General features: G+C 47.5%; 1 protein-coding gene across 3 annotated transcripts in view; it reads right to left on the bottom strand.

The window, feature by feature from the left end:
• The window catches only part of LOC138472085 (tyrosine-protein phosphatase non-receptor type 11-like), a 532490-nt gene that overhangs the window by 216482 nt on the left and 288099 nt on the right, over positions 1 to 27909 (bottom strand). For all 3 annotated transcript variants that reach the window (XM_069610075.1, XM_069610076.1, XM_069610077.1), the window contains exon 5: positions 11245 to 11364. In XM_069610075.1, coding sequence (XP_069466176.1) covers positions 11245 to 11364 — 120 coding nt within the window. The remainder of the gene's footprint in view (positions 1 to 11244; positions 11365 to 27909) is intronic.

Below are 27909 nucleotides of genomic sequence, written 5' to 3'. Positions count from 1 at the left end.
AAGTTAAATGCAAATAACTACCTTGGCAAGATTGAACTATGAACTGAAAAAAAATAGGAGACTAAGTTGGATAAAGGTCTCTAATTGGAGAAATGACACGAAGGCTGAGCAAGTACTTACTGCGTAACTGTATCTGAGAAACCACTTCTTTAGGAAGTTGTGGCGTTACCACCTTGAAGAGACCATTGGATATTGAACTACCCGAGAGACCCAGAAGTTCCTGGTTACGTGACCCTTAATAGGTGGATTGTGCGATCCAACAACTGCGCCTAGACCAGGGAACCCCTATATGCTCACAAGGAAACTCACCCTTGTGCTAAAAGGAAAGCTACCACTGGTGTACACAAGACTTGGGGAGGGGAACCCGTAGCTGTGAAGAACTGTTGTAACTCAGTCTAAAGAACAAGACATCAAGATATTTATTTTTTGTGACGTCTTTTGTCATTGAACTTGGGGAAGGAAACCCCCAAGACGTGCTGCCCTGGAACTATGTTAAACTTGGGGAAGGGCATGCTGACATTTACAAAGGTGTGGAACTTTGTTAATTCCAGTCTAAAAGAAGGAAAATTGAACTTTGTGATAAACTGGTTGACATTTGGGTCGAAGAGGCTGAAGTGCCGAGCTGGAGAAAGCCCAGAACTTCAATTTGGAACACTGTTAGTTTATGATTGACATCCCTACACATTGTTTTGTCTTAGTTGTGAGGGCAAGCATAGGATTTGGACACAGACAGACTTTTCAATTGAACTTACTGACACAGACTTTCCTTATTTTCTTTAGAGGTAGGGACATTCCACCTTAGCATAGGGCAAGTAAGGCCTTATTCCATTCTGACATTTTCATTAATAAAAGCTTTTGTTACATATTGGATCTGCTGTCTGTGTCTCGTTCCATGATGCCAATCTCACAGAATAGAAAACAGACCTCACATCACATCGTCTTTTCTCCCAAACCAAACAAATGTTATAATGTCACTCTTTAAATGGGTTAGGTCCAATGTCTTTTCGGTGTTCAGGAGCTCCAGGCCATTCCAGCCTCAGAAACAATCGTCCCTGTTGAATCATTTCCCTCCCCACCTCCCTGGCAGAACGGCTTTTCATGGAGGCCCAACCTTTCTTCTGTCAAGATTTGGATGCAGGAATTTAGGGCTCCTGTACCCCATGACTATCTGTTATACAGTCTTCGGAGCAGGCAAGTTAGTGGACGTAGCAAGGCCGGAGAGCAAAGGAAGGAGCATCCCTTGTGGTCTGCTTTGACTTCTCGCTGGTCTTTGTTCCCCGCCTCTCTCAGCTGCCTAGAGCCAACTGGGCCCCCCCCCCTCGAACATGCCTGCTCTTCCTAGCTAGCTGTTGGTTCTTCTGGGTCCTGTGCTTCTTACCTGATGTTTCGCTCTCAACATTTTCACACCTTTCTTACATTACTCTTCCCACCTTTATTACCACTACCACCTACTTGTGATGTTCCCTATTCATTGTTTTCCCCCCTCACTGTACTTCCTCTGTGTAGCCACAACTCCCTATTATCACCACCTCAGCACTTTCTTTGGCTCATGTCACTTCCTACACCCAAGCTGATATACTCTCCTCCTAACACCGTCCTTCAGTTGATTCTACTCCCCCGAACCCCTTCTTCTATTCACTTAAATCTCGCTTCCTCTTCCTTTTCTCGATCGCCCTCTGTTATCTCCTCTCTGGTCATTTGATGTGTCAAGTTTATAACACTATCTAAACACATGCTCATCTCGACGACTACATGGAAAGCTTATTTTTTCAGTGTTATGAATTTGGGTCTGTTCAGGAAAGGCTTTAGGTTCTTTCAGCTAGGGAGGAGGTGCACTAAGGTTACTCAAACAGAGTCTGTCAAGAGGTTTGGAAGGGGTAGAGTTTTTGGGATTGGGGTGACTTAGCATGTTTTTTCCCTATGATTGTTCTAATGGGTGGCACTGCTTTTATCCCCTGACATGTTGCGGACTCCGTGATCCTCCCCATACAAGGCCTGGTTCCAACACCACTGGCTCGGGAAGCAACCTCGCCTCCCGAGTCCTCACCTTGTCCCAAGAAGAAGCAAGGGGATTTTATCACAGCACGTATAAAGATATGACTTTGCTGCTGGTTCAGAACAATACCTATGGTTGGATCAGGTCTTTCTGGTGATGCTCAGAAAACAAGTCTGGTAGAGAGAACAAGACACTTCCTTTCCCCACTTTTTCTATCCTGCGTGTGCCACAACTAGGGAGTTGAGATGAGCAGTGCTGGTGAGAAAAGGGGCCAGTTTGTTGCAGAGGCAGGTAAGTATAAACTGAATGTGGGTTTAAGTGAGTGTGCCACTATTGAGCATGAGGTTGGATATACACAAATTGACATTCCCCTCATAAAAATACAGGAGAGCAAAAAGAGGGGAGAGAGAAAGCAAGCAACAAGTGGGGAGAGCAAGAGAAAACGAGCAACAAGTGGGGAGAGAGAAAGCAAACAATTGGGGAGAAAGCAAACAAGTGGGTGTGTGGGAGCCAGCGACAGCTGGGGGAGAGAAAGCGACTTTACAAAGGGAAGAGCGTGAGAGAGAGAAGGAGGAAAAGGGGATCGAGGGGGAGAGAAAAGAAAGATACGAAGGAGTAGAGCAAAGGAAAATTTAGAGTGAGGCTTTAGAATTAATGGGAGATGATCGAAAATGTTTGTGGGAAGAAAGGGGCAGAGGAGGAAAAAGGAGAAGGGACAAGAAGAGGGAGGCGAGAACGCCGACGGGGACGAGACGGGACAAAGCAGATTTAGCAGGTGAAGAGATGCAGAGAGAGAAAGAGAAGGTAAAGAGGAAAGAGATAGTGTGCTGGCACTTTCATACTTGTGAAAATGTTGTCATTTTGTATATGTTTATAAGAGAAACAGGAGAAAGTATAATCCAGGTGATGTGGTAGAAAATAATACATTTGAACAGAGCACACACAAACACACACCCTTTGCCTATTCTAGAAAGGGCCTACTTTTGCATCACTTGTAGGTTGTGCGTCATCTAGGTCCTTACATGTGAAGTAAGGAACAAGTTACTTACCTGTAACTGTTGTTCTCCAGCATGGGTCTGGCATGGATTCACATGCTCATGAATATTCCCCGTCGTCAGGCTGGGAATCCTCGGTAAAGAAAAAACCAGTATCAGTTTCGTTTCTGATCTGTCTTTCGTAGTAGTAACCAATCACTGATCTCTGCGTCATACTGACCACAGCCAATGACTGCCCTCTACCTAAGCCCCGCCTCTGGCAGCCATCTTCAGATTTGGTAGCACGTGAAGTGGCAGTATGACCAAGTGAAGAGCCGCAGAGGGGTAGGCGGGAGGGTTCGCATGTGAATCCATGCCAGACCCATGCTGGAGAACAACAGTTACAGGTAAGTAACTTGTTCCTTCTCCAGCATGGGGTCTGGCATGGATTCACATGCTCATGAATAAAGAATACATAGCAGTACACACATGCACAACCACGGGAGGTGGCAAAGGCTCAACATTAAGCATTACATCAAACTCAACATTAAGCAAATCTTACCTCCTCACCAGGCTCACCTTAGGCGAACAGGTTGCGCAGCACTGCTTGGCCGACCCTGGACTCCTCCCTGGAATCCCGATCGACGCAGTAGAATTTCGTGAAGGTGTGCGTCGACCTCCACGTAGCAGCCCTGCAGATGTCCAGCAAGGGCACACCAGATAGGAACGCCGTGGTAGCTGCGATCGCTCTGGTGGAATGGGCTTTCGGACGGCCAGGCAGCGGTCGGTTTGCCAACAGAAGACAGTACATGATACAGCCGGAGAGCCATCTGGAAATGGAAGCCTTCGAGAGAGCCTTCCCCTGATTGACAGGTCCAAAGTTCACAAAGAGTTGTGACGTCTTCCGAAAACACTTCGTGCGGTCCACGTAGAACTTCAGCACTCTAGCCACATCCAGCGAGTGCAAAGTCCTTTCAGCCAGCGACAAAGGTGACGGGAAGAAAACAGGCAACATCAAGGGTTCATTGAGGTGGAAGTCCGGCAGCACCTTGGGCATGAAGGAGGGGTGCGTCCTGAGCACTACCCTCGTGTCGTGAAAAGTCAAGTACGGGGCCTTGCAGGAAAGGGCCTGGATCTCTCCCAACCGTCGTGCGGAGGTGATGGCCACAAGAAACGCTGTTTTCCACGACAAGAACTTCAACGGAGCCGAGTGCAGAGGCTCGAACGGAGGTCCCATGAGCTTGGTCAGCACCAGGTTGAGCTCCCACTCCGGGGCCGGAGCCTTCACCGGCGGGAACGATCTGAACAGTCCCTTCATGAACTCTTTCACCAGACGATGAGACCACAAGGACGTCCGCCCCGTGGTTCTGGTGTATCGGGAGATCGCAGCAAGATGAATCTTGATGGACGCGTGCGCCAGTCCAACCTTGGCCAGCGTCAGTAGGTATGGCAGTACTTGGGGAGCCGTAATCCTCTTCCATTTGTGTCCGTAGCATTTAAGAGTTGAGGATGCCCTGGCCTTTGCAAGAACCTCTCTGCAGTCGGCCGGTATGTCGTATCCTCCAAACTCTAACGCTGCAGGAGCCAGGCCTGCAAGTTCAGCGACTTCGGGTCGTGATGGAGGATGGCGCCTCCTTCCCTGGAGAGAAGATCCACGTCCACTGGCAGCTTGATTGACGGGGACGCTGACAAGTCCAGAAGGTCCGGGAACCATATCTGCCTCGGCCACGCAGGTGCGACGAGGATCATCCTGCACCGTGACCTCTTGAGCTGGTTGATGAGCCGGATCAGCAATGGCAATGGAGGGAACGCGCATAGAAACAGGCCCTCCCAGGGGAACGAGAAAGCATCGCCCATGCTCCTCGGCTGGGGAAACCTGCTGGCGAACCTCCGGCACTTGGAGTTCGTCGCCATCGCGAACAGATCGATCTGGGGTGTGCCCCACTGTCGGAAGAGGCGGTCCACTAGATCCTGTCATAGTTCCCACTCGTGGCACGAGCGCAGCTCCCTGCTGAGTGAGTCGGCGATGGTGTTTTTTATCCCTGCCAGATGAAACGGCGCCAGAAACATCCCTTGGGCGACGGCCCAATGCCACAGATACTGCGCCTCCCTGGACAGGGCTGGGGACCTGGTTCCGCCCTGTTTCCTGATGTAGAAAATGGTGGTGGTGTTGTCGGTGAAGATCCTCACCACCTTGCCCTTGAGGGACGGAAGGAAGGACCTGAGGGCCCAAAACACTGCACGAGGCTCCAGGACGTTGATATGGAGGGACTTCTCCGTCGGGAGCCAAAGGCCTCTCGCGTGCAGATTTTCGGTGTGCGCTCCCCACCCTTCCAGGGAGGCATCCGTGGTCACTGTCTCCTGGTGGCCGGGGGTCTGGAAGTCCATGCCCGCCGTCAGATGCGCGCAGGTGCCCCACCACCGGATCGCTCGTCGGAAACTCTCGTCGAGTGTGATCCCCTCCTCGAAGCTGCCCGTCGTCTGGATCCAGCACGCGTCCAGGAACTCCTGCAACGGGCGCATCCGGAGCCTGCACAGGGGGATGAGGTAAATGCAAGAAGACATCATTCTGAGGAGGGACTTGATGGACCTCACTCTGGCCGCGTCCGCAACCAGCATCCGCTGAACCTTGCCCAGAATGGCCCTCGTCCTTTCCTCCGACGGATAGGCCAGAAGCGACACTGTGTCGAGCTTCGCTCCCAGAAACAGTGCGTCTTGCGCGGGCACCAGGTGGGACTTGGCGTAGTTTATGGAGAATCCCAGGTCTGTGAGAAGTTGGACAGTCCTTGCCATGTGCTCCACGGCGAGCTCCTTCATCTTCGCTTGGATGAGCCAGTCGTTCAGGTAGGGGTAGACGTGGATCCCCTCTCGGCGCAGCTGCGCCGCCACCGGTGCGAGGCACTTGGTGAACACCCTGGGTGCCGACCTCAGTCCGAAGGGAAGGGCTCTGAACTGATAGTGACGCCCTTGGACCACAAACCTGAGAAACTTTCGGTGTCCCTTTAGGATGGGAATATGGAAGTAGGCATCCTCCAAATCCAACGACGACAGGAAATCGCCCTCCTCCAGCTGACCCAGGACGTGTTGGAGGGTGACCATCCGGAACTTCTGTGCCTTGATGAATTTGTTCAGTCGTCGTAGGTCCAGGATGGGACGCCATCCTCCGTCGTCTTCTTCACGAGGAAGTATCTTGAGTAAACTCCGGAGCCCCAAAGCCTCTTTGGGACGAACTCGATGGCGCCCTTCCTGAGCATCGCCTTTACCTCCAAGAGAAGTTGAGGGACGTGATGTTCTTTCCTGGCCACAGGGGGTACGCGCGGGCACCTCTTTAGAAACTCGAGCGCGTGACCCTGGGCTAGGGCGTCCAGCACCCAACGGTCGGTGGAGATGAACTCCCACACGCTGATGAAGTTCGCCAGCCGGCCTCCCACCGGGGTGCTTCGGTAGGGGCCCGACCCCACGGCGGGTTCAGTCCTGCTTCGACGAGGCTTTGCCGCCTTGACCTCCTTGGCGACGACGGCGGGGTCCGCCTGACTTGCCTCGTCCCCTGTAAGCTTCCTGCGACGACGAACGGGCCGCTTGACGGTAGGTGGAAAATCCGCCGCCGGAACCTTTGGAGGCACCCCGTTTGCCTCCGCCGCTCCGAAAGGGCAGCCGCCGTTGCTGGAGAACCCCAAGAGCCCGGGCCGTCTCCGTGTCTGCCTTGATGGCTTGAAGGGAATCGTCCACTGTTTTCCCAAACAGGTTGTTTCCGTCGAACGGCATGTCCAAGACCCTGGTCTGTATGTCCTGACGGAAGTCAGTAGCCTTGAGCCATCCACGCCGCCTAAGGCACACGCCGTTGCCCAACTGGCGAAATCCAGTGTCAGCGATGTCCGTCGCAATCGTAATGGCGTGGTCCGACGCCACCTCTCCTTCCTGCAAGATCTCTGGGGCATCCGCCCTCTTGTCGTCTGGTAGGAAGTCCAGCAGGGGGGCCAGTTTGTACCACAACTCCCTGTCGTAGCGGGCTACGATAGCCAAGGCGTTGGCCGCCTTAATCGTCGTCGCTGCAGACGAGATGACCCTGCGTCCCATCGTATCTAATTTCTTTCCCTCGCCGTCCGGCGGGGAGGTCGACGTAGAGGCCGCGCCCCCCCGCTTTCTTCCTGGCCGCCGCAGAGACGACCGAGTCCGGGGTCGGCTGTGCCCGAAGGCACAAGGGGGCCGCGTCCGGGACCCGGTACTTCTTCTCGTACCGATCCCTTCTAGCCGGCGTCGTGGATGGGTTCTTGAGGAGGGCGAGGCCCTCATCCCAAATATCATCCAGTAGGGGTACGGAGAGGACCGTCTTCCTCTTGGCCTTGCGCCGTTGGTAAAGGAAACCTTCCTTCTTCTTCTCTTCCGGGCAGAGCTGGAAAAGCTCGGATGCCCTGGCGATCATGGAGTGAAACGATCCAATCTCGTCGGGCGGGGAAGCCCGGGTGGGAGGGGACGACGGCAGATCCTCCTCGTAAACCTCGTCGTCCGTACCAGTCGCGGCCGTGTCAGTCCCCGTATCATCCCCACGAGTCGTGGACGGGGAGGAGGGCTGAACAGGGCGCGATGGCTGAAAAGGAGGTGGAGGATGAATCCTTCTTCTCTTAGGGGGAGGGCTCCCAGAAGGGCCTGGCTCTGGGTCCCCTGTCGGGAGCGGTTCCTCCGCTGGTGGCAACGGCAGTCTTGTCCTTATCTCCGAGCATAAGGACTGTATAGCCAACAAAATGGCCGCCGAGTTGTCTTGCGGCACTGGTTGAGGGGATTCCGACGGGCGGTCAGGGGCCCCGTCGGTACCCTCGACGTTATCGTCGTCTCCCACGTCAGGGTCCCTCCCGACGGGCTGGTCTTCTTCCACGCCAACGCCGTGGCTTAAGACTTCGATCAGCTCTTCCTCAGAGGTTGAGGCCGAATCCACGACGACCCCCAGCCCCCCCTTTTTCTTCTCCGTCGGAGGTTTCACGGGGGTCCTGTCGATGGGCATAAAAGAGGACTCCCTACGCGGTGGCAAGGAGACTCTGAGCCCCGAGGTCGCCACCACTGGTGTAGCCTCCACAGGCTGAGCCAGGGCCGCCGCGACTGTCTCGATAGAGGCCTTGGCCGGATGGATTAAGGCTTTCACCACCTTAGGTGCGCTCACCGCCTTCTCCTTGGGGGGAGGGTCACTGCCTCGCTCTCCCTCCGATGGGGCCTTCGAGCTCGACCGGGGCCTCTCCAGGAGCTTCGCCGGGTGCTTCGCCGGGTGCTCGGCCTTCCTCTTACCCGAACCAGAGCGTTGGCTCGTGGTTGATGGTGCCGGGGAGGGTGCACCCTGCCTGGCGCCCGTAGAGCCCGACCGTTCGGCACTCCCGGTGCCAGCGGACTCGCGGTGCTTGGCCTTGTGTTGGGGGATTGGCTCGAACCGTCAATCTTTCAGGTACAAGTCACAACACTTAATGACTGTGCCACAGAGATTGGCTGGGAAATGATTGTACAGCAAGCCATGTAATATCAATGAGAGCAAATGCTTGTTTTGAAGTAACATGCCAAGATTCACAGACAAAACTGCATAAATAAGATCATATACAGTTTATAGAAAGGAGAAGTGCTGGAAATATGATTGGGTGGTGGTTGTGGGGGCGTGTTGGGGAGGGGTGCTAATTGGTGGGCTGCGATGGGGTAGTCACTCTTATGTTGTTGGTCATCCCGGTTTTCCATTTTGGAAATCTGGTCACCCTATGTCTCTCTCCTGTTTGCCAGTGGATGTCTGACAACTGATTAAAACTAAACGGCGACAAGTCAGAAATACTGGTTATCGGAAAGTCAACCACTGGCTGGACTTCTGATTACTGGCCTATTTGCCCTGGGCTCTGTCCACACCCTGCCAGCGTAGTGAAAACCCTGGGCATTAAGATTATGTCGTCTGGCTCCAGAGAGGAACAGATCTCCACGGTATGCTGCAGCGGGTTTGCTAAATTCAGGGTACTGAAGAAGGTGCTTCCATTCCTTCCTAGTAATACTAGGAGTAAAATTGTCACCACCGCTATTATGGGTGCCATTGACTACTGCAAGGGCATCTACTTGGGTCAACCGGCGGCTTTACTGCAGCAACTCAAAATTCTACAAAATGCGGCAGCCAGGTTGGCCTGGAGTGTACCTAGATTTGCGCACGCTCGTGACCTTCTGCTGCGCCTTCATTGGCTCCCGGTTAAGTAGCGGGTAGAGTTTAAAATTGTATGTATTGTCCATCGGGCTATCCATGCCACAGGGGCCTCATCCCTTCAGTCATGGTTGGCTCTCTATCAACCTAAGAGAAACCTTTGCTCGGCTGATCAGCTCCTGCTGAATGTTACACGCTTTCGGCATACCCGGATGGGTGGCAGATCCTTTTCAGTTTTGGCACCGACATTGTGGAATGCGCTTCCGCTGCATGTTAGGAGTACTCGGGCACTATCCGCCTTTCGTGGGCAACTGAAAACATGTTTGTTCTGAGTTCGTTCTCTATGCCTCTCTCTCTGGTAGCTCACTGCCTCAGCGCCTTGATGCATTCTGGTCTTTGCTGCGCTTTATAAATGAGCATCCAATAAAATCTTGAAAGAAAATTACAATCAAGCTTTCTTAAATTGTTTTCAAAAGATAGAAAAAAAATGAACTCAAAGAAATTAACAAAAACTTTGCATTAAAGACTCTTTACACTATACAGAAAATACTGTACTAATGTAATGTACCCATTAATAACAAAGTGCATAAACCCTTAAAAGCGCACCTTCTGGCAGCTGTCAGTTTGTAAATAAATCTGGTGCAAACTATGACGTGTAATTTACAGTAGTGATGGTCATCTCCCTCTAGGGGCCAACGTGCGCACTAATTAGTTCAATGTTATTCCACTAGAGTGTGCATAGCGAGCGGGCAAGGCCCACCCAAAATCTATAAATGCCCACTCAGCAGCGCTGTGTGGGCATTTACAGATGTTAATGTCACTGCGGTGGGCCCAATTTACATTAGTTTCAGGCCCCACTTGTTATACAATCCTGGCTACGCCTGCGGTGCAGTCGCGCACGAGAAGTCCTCAAGAAACGAACCTTTCTGTGAGGTTGTGTGTTGCGAGTTCCCGCAAACACCAGACCCTAGTAGAATATTCGCAAGTAGAAGCTTCGAGAACACTGACGACTGTATATACGGCAGGTACCCAATATCAGGGACGTCATTCAGGGGGGTCACACATGCGACCCCCTGAGATCTCCCTTGCTACCCCTAAACATTCTTTTTTTTAAACAGCCTTTAATTGAAGTTCCTGGTTCCTGGGCTGTGTCCAATGCCATGTGGCTATTTGTCTTTCTGGAATTTCATACAATAATTGCTAGACTCATTAAATGTTTATTTCAGGCACACTTCAGGGGATGAGTCACTGATTTGGTCTGTTCCTAAACACCTCAAATTCAAAATGCAGACAAAACCCTCCAAAAAGCATTTAGAGTAGAATAAGCATCCATTTCGGACTATGCATTTTGCTTTTCGCAAGTTGCAGTTAAAGCATGTTTTTTTCTGCCGATACATATGGTGATCCATCCTGTATGAAATGTATATCACGTTGCAGTAATATTGTAACCATAATTTTCATAGTGTACTTAGAAACAATACTATGTGGTGCCACTTCCTGTTTTATCAAGGGGTAAACAGTCCTTTTCCCTCGCATCCCGTGATGTGACTTCGGGGTGGGGTCAAATGACATCACCTCCTGTGAAGTCATCATAGGTCAAGGGTCATGTGATGTCACTTCCGCTACCCCAGGCATGTTGGTGAAATTACGGCCCTGCCCGATATGTCTGCCTTACTAAGTTAGCTTTTCTGAGTTGTAATGAAGTTTGATTAACTTCACCGTCTAATTTCTACCGTAACAGAACAAATTCTATTTTGTTCAGGCGCGTTTACTAATTTTTGGCTGAGATTTGACAATTCATTCTGTTGAACAAAGCATAAATAGTTTGTTGTCGGTCTTTTGTAGACCCATAATGTAGGCGCCCGAAAAGAAAAGGTACCAAAGTGGTGCAGAAAATTAAAAACATTAGGGGTTCATTTGTGAGGTGGAGCCTTACATTTCGACTGCCTATGGCCCTCCACAGGGTTTAATCCAGCAGTGCTGCCATGTGCCCTATAAGATATCCATGCAGTATGCTCGTTATATACTGTGTATCTCGAAGCATTCTGAATATGCGTACTAGTATAGCCATGTAAACAGTGTGCTCTCTTCAAGCCATTTGGGACGGATATGCCTTCTACCTGCTTCAGATGGACGACGGCTCCAGACTTTTCAACCATAGGATTCTTCTTGTAATGATCCACCAAGTCTGTGAGGGTGTCAAAGCGCTCCCCGCCACCAACATCATACTTCCCGTCGGGCTGCAGTAAAAAAGGAACAAAAGACAGAGCAGGCAGTCACTTTAAAACATGAAAGAACTGGGGGTGTTTTTCAGCCCACAATCAGCATGTCACTCAGACAAGGAAAGAGCAGCAAGCAGCTCAAGAAGCCCTCGGCAAACATGCAATTAGCTGTGTATAATTGACGATGCAACCCCCTAGACTAACCAAGACAAAATCATTAGGATCTTAAATAGCAATTGTGGAAACTGCATCCTGCCTACACCATTTTCAATATGGCCAAGATATCACAATGGAAACTGGGACTCTGTGGTTGAAATAGACTGCTATTGGGCAAAGACACTGAAAGCGTGCGAGGGGTGGTAGATAATTGAGACCTTCAACTTCAGAATTTGTATTCACTAAGTCAGAAAACGAGTAGAAGCTAAAAACAAGTAACTAACCTCTTACCACATGAAAGTCGTCATTGACCTCCTGTCAGCCAATCAGAATGTTAAGCATGCAGTCAATAACCACTAGAATTGACTGAATTCTGAATATTTCAACTTCAAAAGCAGGCAGGGAAATGGCAATGCAACTTCTGGGTAGGATTTTGGAAATCTGGTTTTGATATCTCAGAGGATATTTTTTCTAGCAACAACACTCAATTTACCACACTGAAGAGAAAGCTAAAATATACAAATAGCTTTCACTTTCCTACAGAAAAACCTTTTTTTTTCCTTTTTTTAAATTACACCGAATGCATGCTCATGTTAATACCTTTCAGGTTCAACCAAGTTTGCAATTGAAATACTTATTATAAAAGACACCTTTGTTTTTGGAATATTACAAAATAAAGTCATATTTAATTTACGAACAAGGTTTGAGTGTTTTTTTTCTTTACTCACTATTGAACAATTTTTAGATTACAACCACAGCTTAGAAACCTATATTGTATTATCAGTATGTGCTAATAGCCTTATCGCCTCTGAGCAGGGGTAGAGGGAAGGTCATTATCGCTTGAGATACTCACTCTTACCCAACTCATTGCCCTCAGCGAAAGGACGGGCCATTACCCTGCAATCATGACCCCGCCCTCTGCCTATAAGACTATAATAATAGTATGGGTCAAGAATCATGTTGGGTATATTTTTTATAAAAACTCTTTATGTAGAGAGTATAAACAGATCCTCTATGAATGTTGATTGGAACCTATGCCCCAAGCCTTGGCATCATCTTTCTATTGTGTAAGCAGAGCCTTTTATATTGAGTTTGATTTCTCAAACATAATCCCCCTCCAAGAAATTCTCAACAAGTCTCAACAGGCCATATGCGAGCCAAATACCAAAGAACAAATCTATTTTTTGCAGGTAATCAAGCAGTTGATTTTGCAACATGAATCCACCATGTATTCCTAAATACTTTAACAACAACCTGAACCACTTGCCGGTCCGGTTGTGAATCTGAATAATCTACGAAGTGATGTCATGTAAGTGGATACATTTAACAACATGGACCACCCCTGTAAATTGTCAGAGTGGAGTATTTGTGGGAAAGGCTGGGTCCACGCAGCCATGCTCTTGTACACTCGTAGAGGTTAGTCAACCTACAATGCCACAAGGGGAGCATTTACGAAAAACATGTCAACTAATGACCACATTATTTTAAAAATGACATGCATCACAGCAAGGTTGACCATGACGGCAACAATCGCCACTGACACGTTGTAAAAAAAAAAAACACACACAAAAAACACATTGGGGTGCGCCAGAGAGATTTTCAAACTAAATTATAGATAAATGTTACGATGCAGGAAAAGTGGTCAACGGTGTTCATGGCAAAGTATGTCCAGATTTAGCCCATTCTTTTTAGTACCAATACAGAATTTGATGCATTTGATGGAGTCTCTCAAATAGAAAAGAATATAATCGCTACATCTGTACTCAACTTGCAATGAAGAATAAAGAAAAGACTAAAAGACCAACCAAAGAGAGGCAAACCAACAGATAATATATAGTAATACATTGCTTGAACATACATGCAATAGCTTACTTCAATATCTATGGTTCATTGCTGCAACAGACTACAGCTTTAATGTGTATCCTACAGAGATAGGCATACGATGTAGACTGGATACAAAGTAGCACCACCATAAATGGACCCTTCTGCTCATCTGCAGATCAGAACACCATAGTCAGGGAAAAGATAAAGATTCTACCAGTCGCTGGTAATAGGGACAATTAAGGAATTAGGCTCTTGATACTGGCCAATGTCAAGCGGTTCTGGGTTTTCGTTATCCTTGGAACACTGTGCAGCGAGATGACCGATTAAGAAGAACAAGTTACTTACCAACTGTAACGTTCTTTCAACTGGATGTTCCTCCCACGTATTCCTCATCTTGTGATAATCGTTATCTCCAGCTTCGCTGCTTCGGAAAAAAAATTTCCCGGCAGAGGGCGCTGTGCTCGAGGTCGTGCGTCGATTGTCCCTCGACAAACTCTGAACTCTGTCGACGTCACCGATGGTATAAGTAGCTCGAGCCGCGCCCGTTGCTTCAGTTCTGTTTTTTCGATGAAATATATATTGGAGGAACACCCAGGCGTGTCCCATGACCGATACATTCTTCGTGAGAGGAAAGGGTAAGAACACGTAAACTGTACTGTGGGGTTGGATGGGAGGGTCGATGAGGAATACGTGGGAGGAACATCCAGTCGAAAGAACGTTACAGCTGGTAAGTAACTTGTTCTTCGAATGGATTGTGTCCTCCCACGTATTCCTCATCTTGTGATAGGCTCCCATAGCAGTATCAATTTTTGGAGGTGGGAGTACCATTTCAGTTTTCGTGGACAGAATGCAGAACTGCCCTTGCAAATAAACCCTCGTTAGAGGAGGCAGTGTCCAGACAATAATGTTTAACAAATGTATGTATTGTTTTCCAGGTTGCAGCTGCGCAAATGTCTGCTGCCGGAACTCCCCTGTTTAGAGCCGCAGAAGTAGCCATTCCCCTTGTAGAAAGCCCATCTGGTGGTTCTTTTCCCGCTAATCTGTAGCATTCAACTATATCTAATATGATCCAGCGGGAAATTGTCTGTTTCGTTACAGATAAGCCTAGTTTTTGACCAGTGTAACCCACAAACAGTTGGTCATCTTGTCTCAATTTAGCCATCCTAGATATGTAAAAACTAAGAGCCCTCTTGGGATCTAATCTGTGTAATCTCTCCTCTTCTTTGCCCAGATGAGGAGGAGGATAAAACGTAGGAAGTACTATTTTTTGTGACAAATGGAATTCCGAGACTACTTTTGGCAAAAATGAAGGTTTAACTTTAAGGACTACCTTATCTTTATAAAAAATAGTATATGGTGGTTTGCATGAGAGAGCCTGAAGTTTGCTAACCCTGCGGGCTGATGATAGGGCCACAAGTAGGACAGTTTTTAGAGTCAAAAGCCTCAATGGACATGAGTGCAGAGGCTCAAAAGGTATGCAAGTCAAGAATTTTAACACTAAATTTAAGTCCCAGGCTGGTACATCGAAAGGTACACATTAGTGAGCCCCTTTAGGAATTGAACTATTAACGGTATTTTGAAATATGAAACCTCTTCCGAGGAGCGCTTAAAAATGGATAGCGCAGCAAGGTATCCTTTTATTGTTCCTATCTGGAGCCCCAGATTAGCTAGACGTAGCAGAAAAGAAAGCACCATTGGGGTGCCACACTGAAAAGGGTCCACATCCTTGTCTTTGAACCAGTTACTAAACCTATTCCAGCGATATCGGTACAAAGATTTTGTTGCTGGTCTTCTGGCCGAAAGCAAGGTTTCCATTACGTCATCCGGAAGATCCCAATCCTTGTATCTCAACCTCTCAGAAACCATGCGTGAAGGTTGAGTGTTTTGACCTCTGGATGGAGAACCTGACCTTCCTCTTGCGAGAGAAGATCCTCTCTTTGCGGAAGACGTATTGGAGGGCAGATGGACATGTCTAGAAGGTCCGGGTACCACGTCCTCCTGGCCCAATCCGGGGCAATTAGGATCATGGTTTTCCTGAACTTTCTCAACCTCCTGATTACTTGAGGAATCACAGGGACTGGGGGAAACGTGTACAGCAGTGGAAACTTCCACTCCACTACGAATGCGTCTCCCAGAGCTCCTCTTTGAGGAAATTCCCTTGAGCAGTACTGATCGCACTTGCGGTTGATCGCGGTGGCGAACAGATTCACTTGAGGGGTTCCCCAAAGGGCGAAGATCTCCAGAAGGACTTCCTGAGCCAGCTCCCACTCGTGAGAGACCGTGCTCTGCCTGCTCAGAGTGTTCTTCTCTCCGGCTAGGTGAATTGCCGAGAGAGATTCCTTCTCTTATTGCCCAGAACCAGAGCTGCATTGCCTCTCTGCACAGTGGCAGTGACCCTACTCCTCCTCTCTTGTTGAGATAGTACATGGCCACTGTGTTGTCCGTCATTATCAGAACATTCTTTCCCTGTACAGAGGGCAGAAAGGCCTTCAGAGCTAGTCTGATTGCCCTCAGCTCTAATAGGTCGATGTGTAGTTTGGACTCCGATGGAGACCAACGACCGCTGATTGTCAGATCGTTGGTGTGTGCTCCCCACCCCGTGAGTGAGGCGTCCGTCACTACCGTTATCTCCGGCCATGGTTGCCAAAAAGACTCTCCCTTGAGAATGTTGTCGTTGCAAGCCCACCATAGAAGATCCTGAGCAAATGCGCTCGGGACTTGCAGAAGATCCGACATATTCCCTGAGAACTGGGACCACTGAGTTCTGAGTGCCCATTGAAGGGATCTCATTCTCAATCTGGCCTCTGGTACAAGAAAAATGCAGGATGCCATGAGGCCGAGCAACCTGAGAAAATCTAAGGCCGGTAGACGTTGGGCATTCTGAAACTTTGTTACCATCTGCTGGATATGGAGAGCTCTCACTTCAGGAGGCAAGGCTTTTCCCGATGAAGTGTCCAAGACCGCTCCGATAAACTGGAGTTTCTAGGATGGTATCATGTGGGACTTATTGAAATTGAGGGAGAAGCCCAGTTTGTGGAGGAAGTGGCAGGTGATTGAAAGATGTTCCTGAGCTTGTTCTGGAGAACTTGCTCTGATCAACCAGTCGTCCAGGTAGGGATATATGTGAATACCCCCCTTCCTGAGACTTGCTGCCAAAACCGCCAACAGTTTGGTGAAAACCCTCGGGGCGGAGGTCAACCCGAATGGCAAAACTCGAAACTGATAATGAGAATTGCCAATCGCGAACCTCAGGTACTTTGTGCTTTGGATGGAGTGGCACATGAAAGTAAGCATCCTGAAGGTCCAATGAGACCAACCAATCTTGGAGTTGGAGAGCCTGAAGGATCTGAGAAAGAGTCACCATCTTGAACTTGTCCTTCCTGAGGAACTTGTTCAAGTTTCTCAAGTCCAAAATGGGTCTCAGTCCTCTGTCCTTTTTTGGGATGAGAAAATATGGGGAGTACCAACCCCTGTTCCTCTCCGCTACAGGTACCAGTTCTATGGCACCTCTCTCTAGCAGGGTTAAAATTTCCTGCAACAGGAGCGGATCCGGAATTTTGACGGAATTGGCTCCTGGTGGATGATACTGAGGCCTTTTTAGAAAGGGGAGACAGTAACCTTGGGCTACTGTTTCTAGTGCCCAAGCATCAGAGGTAATGCCTCGCCATTCCTTCAGATGTTGAGAGATCCTGCCTCCCACTGGTGTTTTGTGTAAAAAGGTCTCAGAGGGATTTGGAGGCGGCTGCAGGAGTGGCTGAGGGTACAGATGCCGCTCCTGAGGCTGATTTTGCACCTCTTCCCCGTGTTCCACGAGGGAAGTTCCTTTTGCCCCTTTGAGAGGCCTGTCCTCTTCCTCTACCAAAAGAGGAGTAGTATCGAAAAGAACAACCCCTCCACGAAGATGAGCCGGAATAGGGTTTTAGAGGCTGGCGCAAAAAGGCGCTAAGTGATTTAGCTGCCGCTTTCGAGGTCTGAAGTTTTTCTAGGCTTTCATCAGCCTTTCTGCCAAAGAGCCTCGAGCCATCAAAGGGCATGTTGAGGAGTCTAGCTTGCACATCCGTTGCAAACCCTGACTTCCTCAACCACGCATTTCTGCGTAGCACAACGCTTGCAGCCATGGATCTGCTGATACTATCAGCAGTATCCAGTCCAGACTGGAGGCATTCCCCTATTGCCTCCTTCCCGTCTTTGACTATATTCAGGAAGCCTTCCCTTTCCTCGCCTTCCGGAATATGATCAGCCGCCGCCGAAATACAGTCCCACAGGGTATGGGTAAACCTGGCTAGGGTACAGGTGACATTTGCCGACTTAAGTGCCATACTGCCTGACGTGAAAACTTTACGTGCCCAGGCATCATTTTTTTTATCCTCTCTATCAGGAGGGATAGTAGGATAAGCAGTTTGTTTCGAAGTGGATGCTGCTTGAATGACTAAACTCTCAGGAGTAGGGTGTTTATTCAAATATTCTGGATCTGATCCAGTTGGTCTGTATTTTCTTGGAAAAGTGCTGTCTGCAGCAGCAATGGTTTCTGGTTTCTCCCAGTTTTTCTCCACAGTCCTTTGAAGGGCCCTGTGAAAAGGGAGAACAGGATCCTTCTGAGGTCCCTTGACGATAATATTCGTCATGTCATCTTGTTAAAAATGGGTGAAGTATTACCCCAACCCATGTATTCCACTACCCTGGTCATAAGACCCCTGTACCCAGCATCTGCATGCTCTGCAGGATCAGGTTTGGCGAACTCTAATTCTGGGGATGTGTCAACTCCACTGGCAGAATGTAGAGTATCACTCAGGTCTCTCATTCTGGATTCCTGGTCAATAAGTTCTTCAGGAACTTGTCTTGTCCCATAAGCAACCCCCAAAGGAGTAACTTAGTCTTCTTCTTCTGAAGCAGACTCTTCATAAATTGCAGACATAGACTTGAAAAAGTCTGATCCGGGCAAAGGAGTGAATCTCCTTTCTTCCTCTTCCATCTGCTTCGAAGGAAATGGTAAATCCCTCGAAGTTTTCGAGGGTGTCTTCGAAGTTTTCGAAGATGACTTTGATAATGGCGTCGATGACGTATGTGGTTTTGGTGTCGAAATTATCGACGTCGAGGGCGTCGACGAAGTCGTCGAAGTCTTTGACGATTTGTGTTTCTTGGCCGGCACTGGAGAGGTGCTCGACTCGCGAGGTTTCTTCGACGTTTTTACGTCGACTCGAGGTTTTTTGTATTCCTCGACGCTACTGGTCTTAGCCATAGTAGCCTTGGACTTCCCTTTGTCGTCCAACGGAGCAACCTTAGGGGTTTGGCTTTTTCGAGGTTCTTTCGAGGGGGTCGAGGCCGCATTCTCGAAAACCTCCATCATCTTTTTGCGGAATTCTTCCCACTTACTGGGAGAATCCGATTTAGTCGGACAACGAATTTCTTCGGTCGACTCTGATGAAGAAGATGAGGGAGATCTATGTCTCCTCTTCATTTTTTTTGGTGACGAAGAATGTCTCGATCTACTTCTAGATCGAGATCTCTTCGAGTGTCTATGGCGATCTGATCCCTTAGAATCGGTCGCTTTCTTATGTTTTTTCGACGAAAACTTTTTTGAGGCCTCCCTCCCCACCGACAGTTTACCTCTCCTCTCACGAAGAGGTTTTTCGGTCATCGATTGGCAGGAGCCGCAGTCGTCGGTTTGGTGACTGGAACCGAGACACCAGAGACAAATCCGGTGGGGATCGGTAATCGACATCTTAGATCCACAATCTGCACACTTCTTGAACCCAGTCCTGGGTGTCGAAGGTGTCAAAGATGATGACATTTTCTTCACAGAAAATTGAAGCGCGCCGTTCTCGATAGCAAAGCGATCGGAAAAACGGAACTGAAGCAACGGGCGCGGCTCGAGCTACTTATACCATCGGTGACGTCGACAGAGTACGGAGTACATCGAGGGACAATCGACACCACGACCTCGAGCACAGCGCCCTCTGCCGATAAATTTTTTTTCCGAAGCAGCGAAGCTGGAGATAACGATTATCACAAGATGAGGAATACGTGGAGGACACAATCCATTCAAAAGACATTTTTCTGGTTTTACACTATGAATGTTGGCTGCCTTTTTGAAACCATAAGTTTCTCTGGGGATTAGTTTCATAACAATTAATGTGGTGTAGGTGCATTGCCTTGGAAAGGCGCCTCTTCATTAGGTAGTTTATTATAGCTGTAATCTGCCCGGTTGTGCTATAACGCATCACGTGTATAAGATGTTTGCTGCAGACATGTAGTAGACTACTATAACAGGAGCCCTACTGAGTGATTACTAAGCATTTCCATATACATTCGAGGGTGAAAACTATATTCTAGATGAAGAGGTTTTTGGGAAATATCAGTTTCATCTGTGAGCAGGTCTCGAGGCAGAGATTGCAACATCTCCACATCGAACATCAATTTTTGAGCAATGGTCCTTTTGGCCACAATCTCGATGAATGAACAAACGGCAATAGAGGTTCATTCCTTTCTGATTCAAAAAGTGAAAGGAAGGTAATATTGGTTTAGCCATAAAGGTTGTGGGAACCATTAATGGCTCTGGTGCTTGTAGTGGACTGCCAACTTCAGTAAGTGGATGGTGTTATGCAAAATCTAAATTTCAGTGTCTGTTGTGTGGCTCAAGTTCTTTTCTGTGTCAATCTGCCATAGCACCATTTAAAAACAGCCTTGGAAGTTTCCTGAAATGCCTAGACGTGGCTTGGCACTTTGGCTTCACGAGTCAAATGCCCATTTTTGGTTCTGAGAGTCGTTTTCCCACAAGTTTCCACAAGCCTCCCACAATACTTTGTATGTGAAGAAAACAAGAATACAAGAACAGACTGATCATGGGTGCAGATCCAAGAGAGGACCTTTTGTCAAGAAATTGGTCCTGTTTATGTTGAAAAGGAAAATCCAAATGTAAAACATCATAGCAAAAGATGTATCTACAGTTATTCTTCAAATGTTTATGTTTGTATATTTATAATACACCTTAGGCCCAAGGGAAAGCAGGCACAGAACAAAAATAGCAAAGATCAGAAAGACTACATAATCCCAAAAACGTAAAATCTTTTTTTTTAAATTAATTTATTTACAATTATGCAAACAAAATCAACAAGATGTACAGGAATACAATCTGTACAAAAAAATATATCACAAAAATGCAGATTAAAGAGAAAAAAAAAGGAAGCTGGTAGGGGCGGTTGATTGGACTACTACTTTGGATGTGGATATTTTTCTGGCTAGACCAAAAGAAGGCGAAGCTGGGCTGGCTAGCAGAATGTATAGATTGATTGTTGCAAACTTTCAAGGAAATTACAAATTACGAGAAGAATGGAGGAGGATTGATTTTGTTATTACTCCTGAGAATTGGCAAATTATTTGCAGGAATGTACTTATGTGTTCGGTAAATTTGGGGGAGAGATCTCACCAAATTAAAACATTGAACCATGTTTATTGGTGTCCTGAAAGGCTTAAAAAAAGAGGACTATCAAATAGTAATGAGCGTTGGGGTTGCGTACAAGAAGTAGGATCCTTTGAGCACATGTTGTGGAACTGTGTACGAGTCAGTGGTTTTTGGGATGAGGTGTGTGTGGCTTGTGTAAGAGTTACGGGTGTGAATTTACATTTGGACTTCAAAACAATGATACTGGGGGATGATGCAGAATTAAATGAACTGAACTCTGCTCTGAAGAAATGGCTTTTCAGGGGAGCTATTGTAAGCAAACGCCTAATTCTAAGAGGATGGAAAACCAGGATTGCTCCTTCTTTTGACAATTGGATTGATGAAATGCATAAGCTTTGTAAGATGGAAAGGATGATTTTCAACTTGAAAAACACATTGTCCGCTTTTGAAAGGATCTGGGGAAGCTTTATTGATTTGTATTAATTCATGAACTTGCAAAAATGTAAAATCTACTAAAATCAATAAAACCAGTGTTATACAAGTTTCTGCCCTTCGTGGCTAAGCCATGCCGGCCATTTCTCATGGGCAGAAAATGTGTATCTCAAGGGTGGAAGGGGATACATTCAACTGTTCTCTCCAATATGAACAATCAGGTTATTGGGACTTGATTTTCTATGTGCCAATCACGTACACAGTGTATCATTTCTGTACTAAGTGGAGCATTAATTATCACACCATCACATGTTATATACTTATGAATGTATGTTTTTCACAAATAATGTCTATGTGAAATAGCAGGTGACTACATCTGTGATTTGATATATTATTAAATATTAAATAAAATGGACAAATGCTCTTGTATGTAACATCAGTTTGATCCTTTGATATCAATCTATATTTGTTTCAAAGTTGAGTGTCAGAGCGTCATGAGGACTAGATAGGGTACATATTTTAATTGTGTTTTGAGACCATCATTTGGTTTAGGGCTATGAGGGAGGCAACATAAACTTTAGAGTGGTAAATTGGCGCAGTTGAGCAAGTTACATACCAACTGTAACGTTCTTTTGACTGGATGTTTTTCCCTCGTATTCCTCATCTTAGACATAGCCTTACCTTCAGCTTTGCCGCTTCAGAAAAAAAAATCTCTCTCCACCGGAGGGTGCTCTGCTGGCCGCAGCATTGATGTCCCTCAGCAGTATCCATTGTATAAATGGCTTGAGCCGCGCCCGTTGGCCTCAGTTCTTTATCGTATATTGTAGTTAATTATTAGTAGATAAGGCGTGTCCCTTTGACCAAAAGCTCTCAAGGAACCTTGAGTGTAAAGAACATAAACTGTACTGTGGGGTAGGCTGGGAGTGTCGATGAGGAATACGCGGGAGGAATATCCAGTCGAAAGAACGTTACAGTTGGTAAGTAACTTGTCCTTCGAATGGATTGTGTCCTCCCACGTATTCCTCATCTTAGATAGGCTCCCAAAGCAGTATTAATTAATGTACAGTATGAAGTATTGATTTTGCAAAGAGACCCCCCTGTGAAGAAGTCGAATCTAGGGAGTAATGCTTTACAAATGTATGCATGGATGACCAGGTGGCTACTGCGCAAATATCTTGTACAGAGATACCTCTCTGAAGAGCTGTTGAAGTTACCATGCCCCTGGTTGAATGAGCTCTCAGCCCGAGGATCTTTCCCAGCCAATCTATAACATTCAGTTATAGCTAAAATTATCCATCTGGACAATGTCTGTTTTGTCACTGCCAGTCCTAATGTGCGGCCAGTATGGCCCACAAAAAGTTGGTCACACTGTCGGAATTTAGCCAATCTTGATATATAAAAATTAGAGCCTTCATTGGGTCCCTCTGTGTAATCTTTCTTCCTCCTTACTTGCGTGGCAAGGAGGATAAAAGGCAGGCAGTGTTATCTTTTGTGACAAGTGAAAATTTGAGACAATTTTTGGTAGAAAAGAGGGTATGACCTTAAGAGCAACTTTATCTTTGTGAAAGATGGTGTGAGGAGACTTGCTAGAAAGCGCCTGCAACTCACTCACCCTGCGGGCTGAAGTAATTGCCACTAGCAGTATTGTTTTTAGAGTAAGGAGCCTTAAACGGGGAAGAATGCAAGGGCTAAAATGGAATCCATGTGAGCAACTTCAACACTAAATTTAGATCCCACACAGGTACTTAAAAGGGTATTAGAGGAAACACATTAGTAGGCCCTTTTAAGAACTGTACAATCAAAGGCATCCGGAAATAAGATTCCTCCTCTGAGGAGCTCTTGAAGATTATTTGGCTGCGCTATCCATTTTTATCGTGCCAACTTGGAGCCCCAAATTGGCGAAATGTAAAAGAAAAGACAATATTGTAGGAATATTACATTGAAAAGGGTCCACGTTCTTATCTCTGCACCAGTTACTGAACATGTTCCAATGACACTGGTACAGAGATGTAGTTGCTGGCCTTGTGGCCGAAAGCAAAATCTCCATTATGTCATCTGGAAGGTCCCAATCCCTGTATCTCAGCCTCTCAGAAACCATGCATGAAGGCTGAGTGTCTTGACCTCTGGATGGAGAACCCGACCTTCCTCTAGGGAAAGAAGAGCCTCTCTTTGTGGAAGACGTATTGGAGGGCAGATGGACATGTGCAGAAAGTCCGGGTACTACGTTCTCCTGGGCCAATCCGGAACAATTCGGATCATGGTTTTCCTGAACTTTCTTAAACTCCTGAGGAATCACGGGGACTGGAGGAAACGGATCCAGAAGTGCAAAAACCCAGTCCACCACGAACACATCTCCTAGAGCTCCTCTTGGGGGAAATTCACTTGAGCAGTAATGATCGCACTTCCTGTTGACCCTGGTCGCGAACAGATCCACTTGAGGGATTCCCCAAAGGTTGAAGATATCTTGAAGGACTTCCTGAGCTATTTCCCATTCGTGAGACACTGTGCTCTGCCTGCTCAAGCGTCTGCCGCCGTGTTCGGCTCGCCGGCTAGGGGAATTGCCGACAGAGATTCCTTCCTGTATTGCCCAGAACCAGAGCTGCATTGTCTCTGCACAGTGGTAGTGATCATACGCCTTCTCTCTTGTTGAGGTAGTACATGGCCACCATGTTGTCCATCATTATCAGGACATTCTTTCCCCGTACAGAGAGGAGAAAGGCTTTCAGCGCTAGTCTGATTGCCCTCAGCTCCAACATGTTGATGTTTAGTTTGAACTCCGATGGAGACCAACAACCGCTGATTGTCAGATCGTTGGTGTGGGCTCCCCACCCTGTGAGTGAGGCGTCCGTCACCATCGATATCCCAGGCCATGGTTGCCAAAAAGATTCTCCCTTGAGGATATGCTTGTTGCAAGCCCACCATCGAAGATCTTGTGCCACTCTGGCCGGAAATTGCAAAAGATCTGACATTTCCCCTGATGGATGCATGTAAATCTTGCAAGGGTGCAAGCTACATTTGTAGATTTCAATGTCATGCTCCCCGAAGAAATAAATCTTAAGGGACCATGTGTCAACTTTTTTATCATCACTGTCTGGGGGAATTGTAGGGTATGCTGCAATCCTAGTAGATGTGGCCGCCTGAACCACTAGACTTTCAGGTGATGAATGCTTCCTTAAATATTCAGTGTCAGAAGAAGAGGGCTTGTATTTAGATGTGAATTTCTTATTAAGTGCAGGAGCTGACTCAGGGTTTTCCCTTTCCCATGCAGCCATTACCTTCCTTTGCAAAGCTATGTGAAAAGGAAGCATGGGGTCCTGTTGAGCTCCCCCCAAAAGGATGTCTGTCATGTCATTCTCTTGGTAAGTAGGGGAATTTCTGTTCCATCCCATACATTCTGTTACCCTGCTCATTAATCTCCTGTACCATGCATCTGCATGATCAGCAGGGTGAGGTTTTTCAAATTCATACTCTGGAGATGTGTCCAGACCACTTGCTCCCTGTAAGCACTCGTATAGGTCTGCCATTTTTGATTGAGGGTCAATCAATTCCTCAGGAACTTCCCTTGCTCCAAACTTTACATTAGCCAGTGAAACATCCTCCTCCTCTGAAGATCTTTTCTCATAAATGGAGGACATGGATTTGAAAAAATCATGTCTATTTTCAGGATGAACAATCTTCTCCGGTGGCATTGACTTTGCCTTCGACACAGATGTCGATTTAGGAATAGGAATTAACAGACTTTCGACATTATCTGTACCCGCTTCGATACAGTCAAAGGAGCCTTCGACATCGAAGGAGCTATCGACACCGCCGAAGTAACCCTCAGCACTGTCGAAGGAGTACTCGACTTAAGAGCCTTCGAGTGGCCTGTCGAAGCCTTGGACTCTGTCGCCTTCGACAGAGGCTTTGAGGAAGCCTTCGATGACTTGTACTGGTAGGCGTCGGGGAGGATCCCCTCGACGGCACATCGATGATTTTTCGTCATATCTTTTTGTCTTAGATCTTCCCCCGTCACTTTTAGTAGGAGCAGGGACATGGCCTTCACTAGATCTTTGAGGGGGTCTGGGCCGCATTCTCAAAGATTTTTAACATTGAGGCTCTGAAGGCCTTCCACTTTTTCGGGGAATCACAATTAAAAGGGCAAATGATTACCTCTTCTGAAGACGTTGAAGAGGAAGAGTGAGAACGGTGTCGCCCTTTCTTTGACTTTTTTGAAGAAGAGGAAGACTACTTCCTAGATCTACTCCTCAACCTTCATTTCTTCGATTTGTGACGTCTTTTACTAGACTCAGCCGAACCTTCCTTTCTTCTCGAAAAAAGACTGAGGATTCCGCCCCCACTGCCAGTTTACTTCTCCATTCCCTGAGAGCTTTGTTGGTCATCGCCTGACAGGAACCGCACTCGTCTATCCAATGGTCGGGACCCAAGCACCAGAGGCAATTTGCGATGGGGATCAGTTATTGACATCATCTTCGCGCATTTCTGAAATTTTTTTAAGCCAGTTTTAGGCGTGGAAGGATTCGATGATGAAGATATTTTAACGAGAACCGAAACGCTGTTTCCTTGAAACGAAGCGAAAGCTATCGGAAAAACTGAACTGAGGCCAACGGGCGCGGCTCGAGCCGTTTATACGATGGATGACATCGACGCTCAATGGATACCGCGGCCTCGAGCAGAGCGCTCTCTGGTGAAGAGAGAAACATTTTTTCCAAAGCAGCGACGCTGAAGGTAAGGATATACCTAAAATGAGGAATACGTGGGAGGACACAATCCATTCAAAGGGTCTGATCTGGTATTAATGGAGCAAGATTTACATAAAATATCTAAGAGTAGGGGAGGCAGAGAAAAGAATCTCTGACCTGGATGACATCAACACTCCACTGCAAAGAGAGGTTCAAGCTCTGATCCAGAAGACGAAGCCGCGAGAAGCCCGGTTAGACGATACAGAAGGGAAGGGCGAGAAGGAGTAACATCTGCATCAATGGCCTTCCAGAAAAGACTGAGACCCCCCTCTATGGAGCTCCATCTACAAGTGTGAATTTAGAGGTGGACTGGCACACATGGGGCTTTCTAACTGCTTTTCCATGGAAAGGGTGCATAGGGTGCCGAGCAAGGCATTGCCACCCAGGAGCTCCCCAGACAAGTGAGAGCCAAATTCCTAAATGATAGGGACTGAGACTACATGCATCATGCGGCCCGTAAGACAGGAGTGCTGGAGGACAATGAAGTTAGGGTCGCCATCTTCCCAGATTACAGAAAGGCAGTCCAGAGGGCCAGGCAATCTTTCGATGCCATGAGAAAACAGCTCAGGGCAAAGGAGATCAAGTATGCTACAATTTTGCCCGCAGCGCTCAGTGATTGTTCCGCAGGGAGTCAGGTTCTTTACAAACCACAGACAGGCCTGGGACTGGGCAGACACTATATGCCACAAAGATGGCAAGAAGCAGAATGACTGAAGAGGAGCCCTAGGGGATCGAGCCCAAGAAGTGATGCAGGTTCTTCCTGAGGACCACTGGAAATCCAGTTGCCACAGCGTTGGAACTATGGGGGGGGGTGAGATACATGGTCAACTGGGCAATAACATCCAGTAGGACGGATGTAATTACAGTGACCTAATGGTGTGAAGAGAAGAACTGTGTGGGGCAACCGTGGGATGGACCGCCTGTTTTAAGTCTGGCACACACCTCTCGGGTGCAAAAGCTCAGGCTTTGTTATTAGGGGAAGATAGATGCTTCAAGTTGGGGGGTGCGAGACACTATGGGCAGGGGGAGAACTGTTCGGGAAAGGGGGAAGTTGCTGTTGACAGGTTGGTTAATTTGGCAGAGCATTTGGGAAGTACACAATGGTCTTCTAATGGGCAATGGGGGGTGAACAAAGAAAGGTGCTTAAGCTGCTCACATGGAACGTTAACAGCTGGAATGACAAAATGAAACAGGGCTGGTTTTAAAATATCAGAGTAGAGATAAAATAGATAATGCTCTGCTGCTAGAGACCCACACCTGCCAGTATAACGTGCAGCTCCTTGGACGCGGGACAGTATAACATAGTCAAGCATGCAGGATATTACAGGCAATCCAGAAGGGCAGTCATCATGATGAAACGCTCAATCCCCTTTGACGTTATGGTGGTCAAGAGAGATCCAGAGGCGATTTGTTCTGTTAAGCAGGAAATTATGGGGAGGCAATTTGACTGTTAGTGTGTAGTACACAACCGACCCCTCGCTTCCCCCTACCCTCCTCCGAGCGGAAGCAACCAGTCTGGTAGATGTCTGGAGAGATATCCATCCGGCAGATACGGGTTTCTCTTTCTACTATGTGGCACACGCGGCATTCTCCCGCATTGACTATTTATTTGTCCCATGCACCAGGACAAGAAGGGCCCTGAACGCTGAATATCTACAGCGTGGGATCTGCAACCATGCCCCCCTATCCCCATTTCCAGCAGGGAACTAGAGCTAAAGGGGAACCGAGGTTGAGTGCTTACTATTTGGCAATGAGCAGATATTAGAAGGGTTAACGGAGGGGACTGAAGAGCTCTTTGGCCACAACGTGCGGTCCATGGAGAGTAAAGTCACGATGTGGGAGGCCTACAAGACAGTTCTGATGGGAGGGGCTATGCTAGAGGTAGAGAAACATTTCAAAATTAGAGCAGCCTCTCTGGTAGAACTGGAAAATGACATGAAGGCAAAGGTGGAACGTCATGAGAGGGAGAGAACGGCCCAATCTCACAGGGAACTAGTAAAGGCAACA

This window comes from Ambystoma mexicanum, chromosome 8 (assembly GCF_040938575.1).
Source record: "Ambystoma mexicanum isolate Mex_15411 chromosome 8, UKY_AmexF1_1, whole genome shotgun sequence".
In the NCBI taxonomy this organism is placed as follows: domain Eukaryota; kingdom Metazoa; phylum Chordata; class Amphibia; order Caudata; family Ambystomatidae; genus Ambystoma; species Ambystoma mexicanum.
The sequence above is the reverse complement of the archived record's forward strand: the minus strand, read 5'-3'. Positions and strand labels throughout refer to the sequence as shown.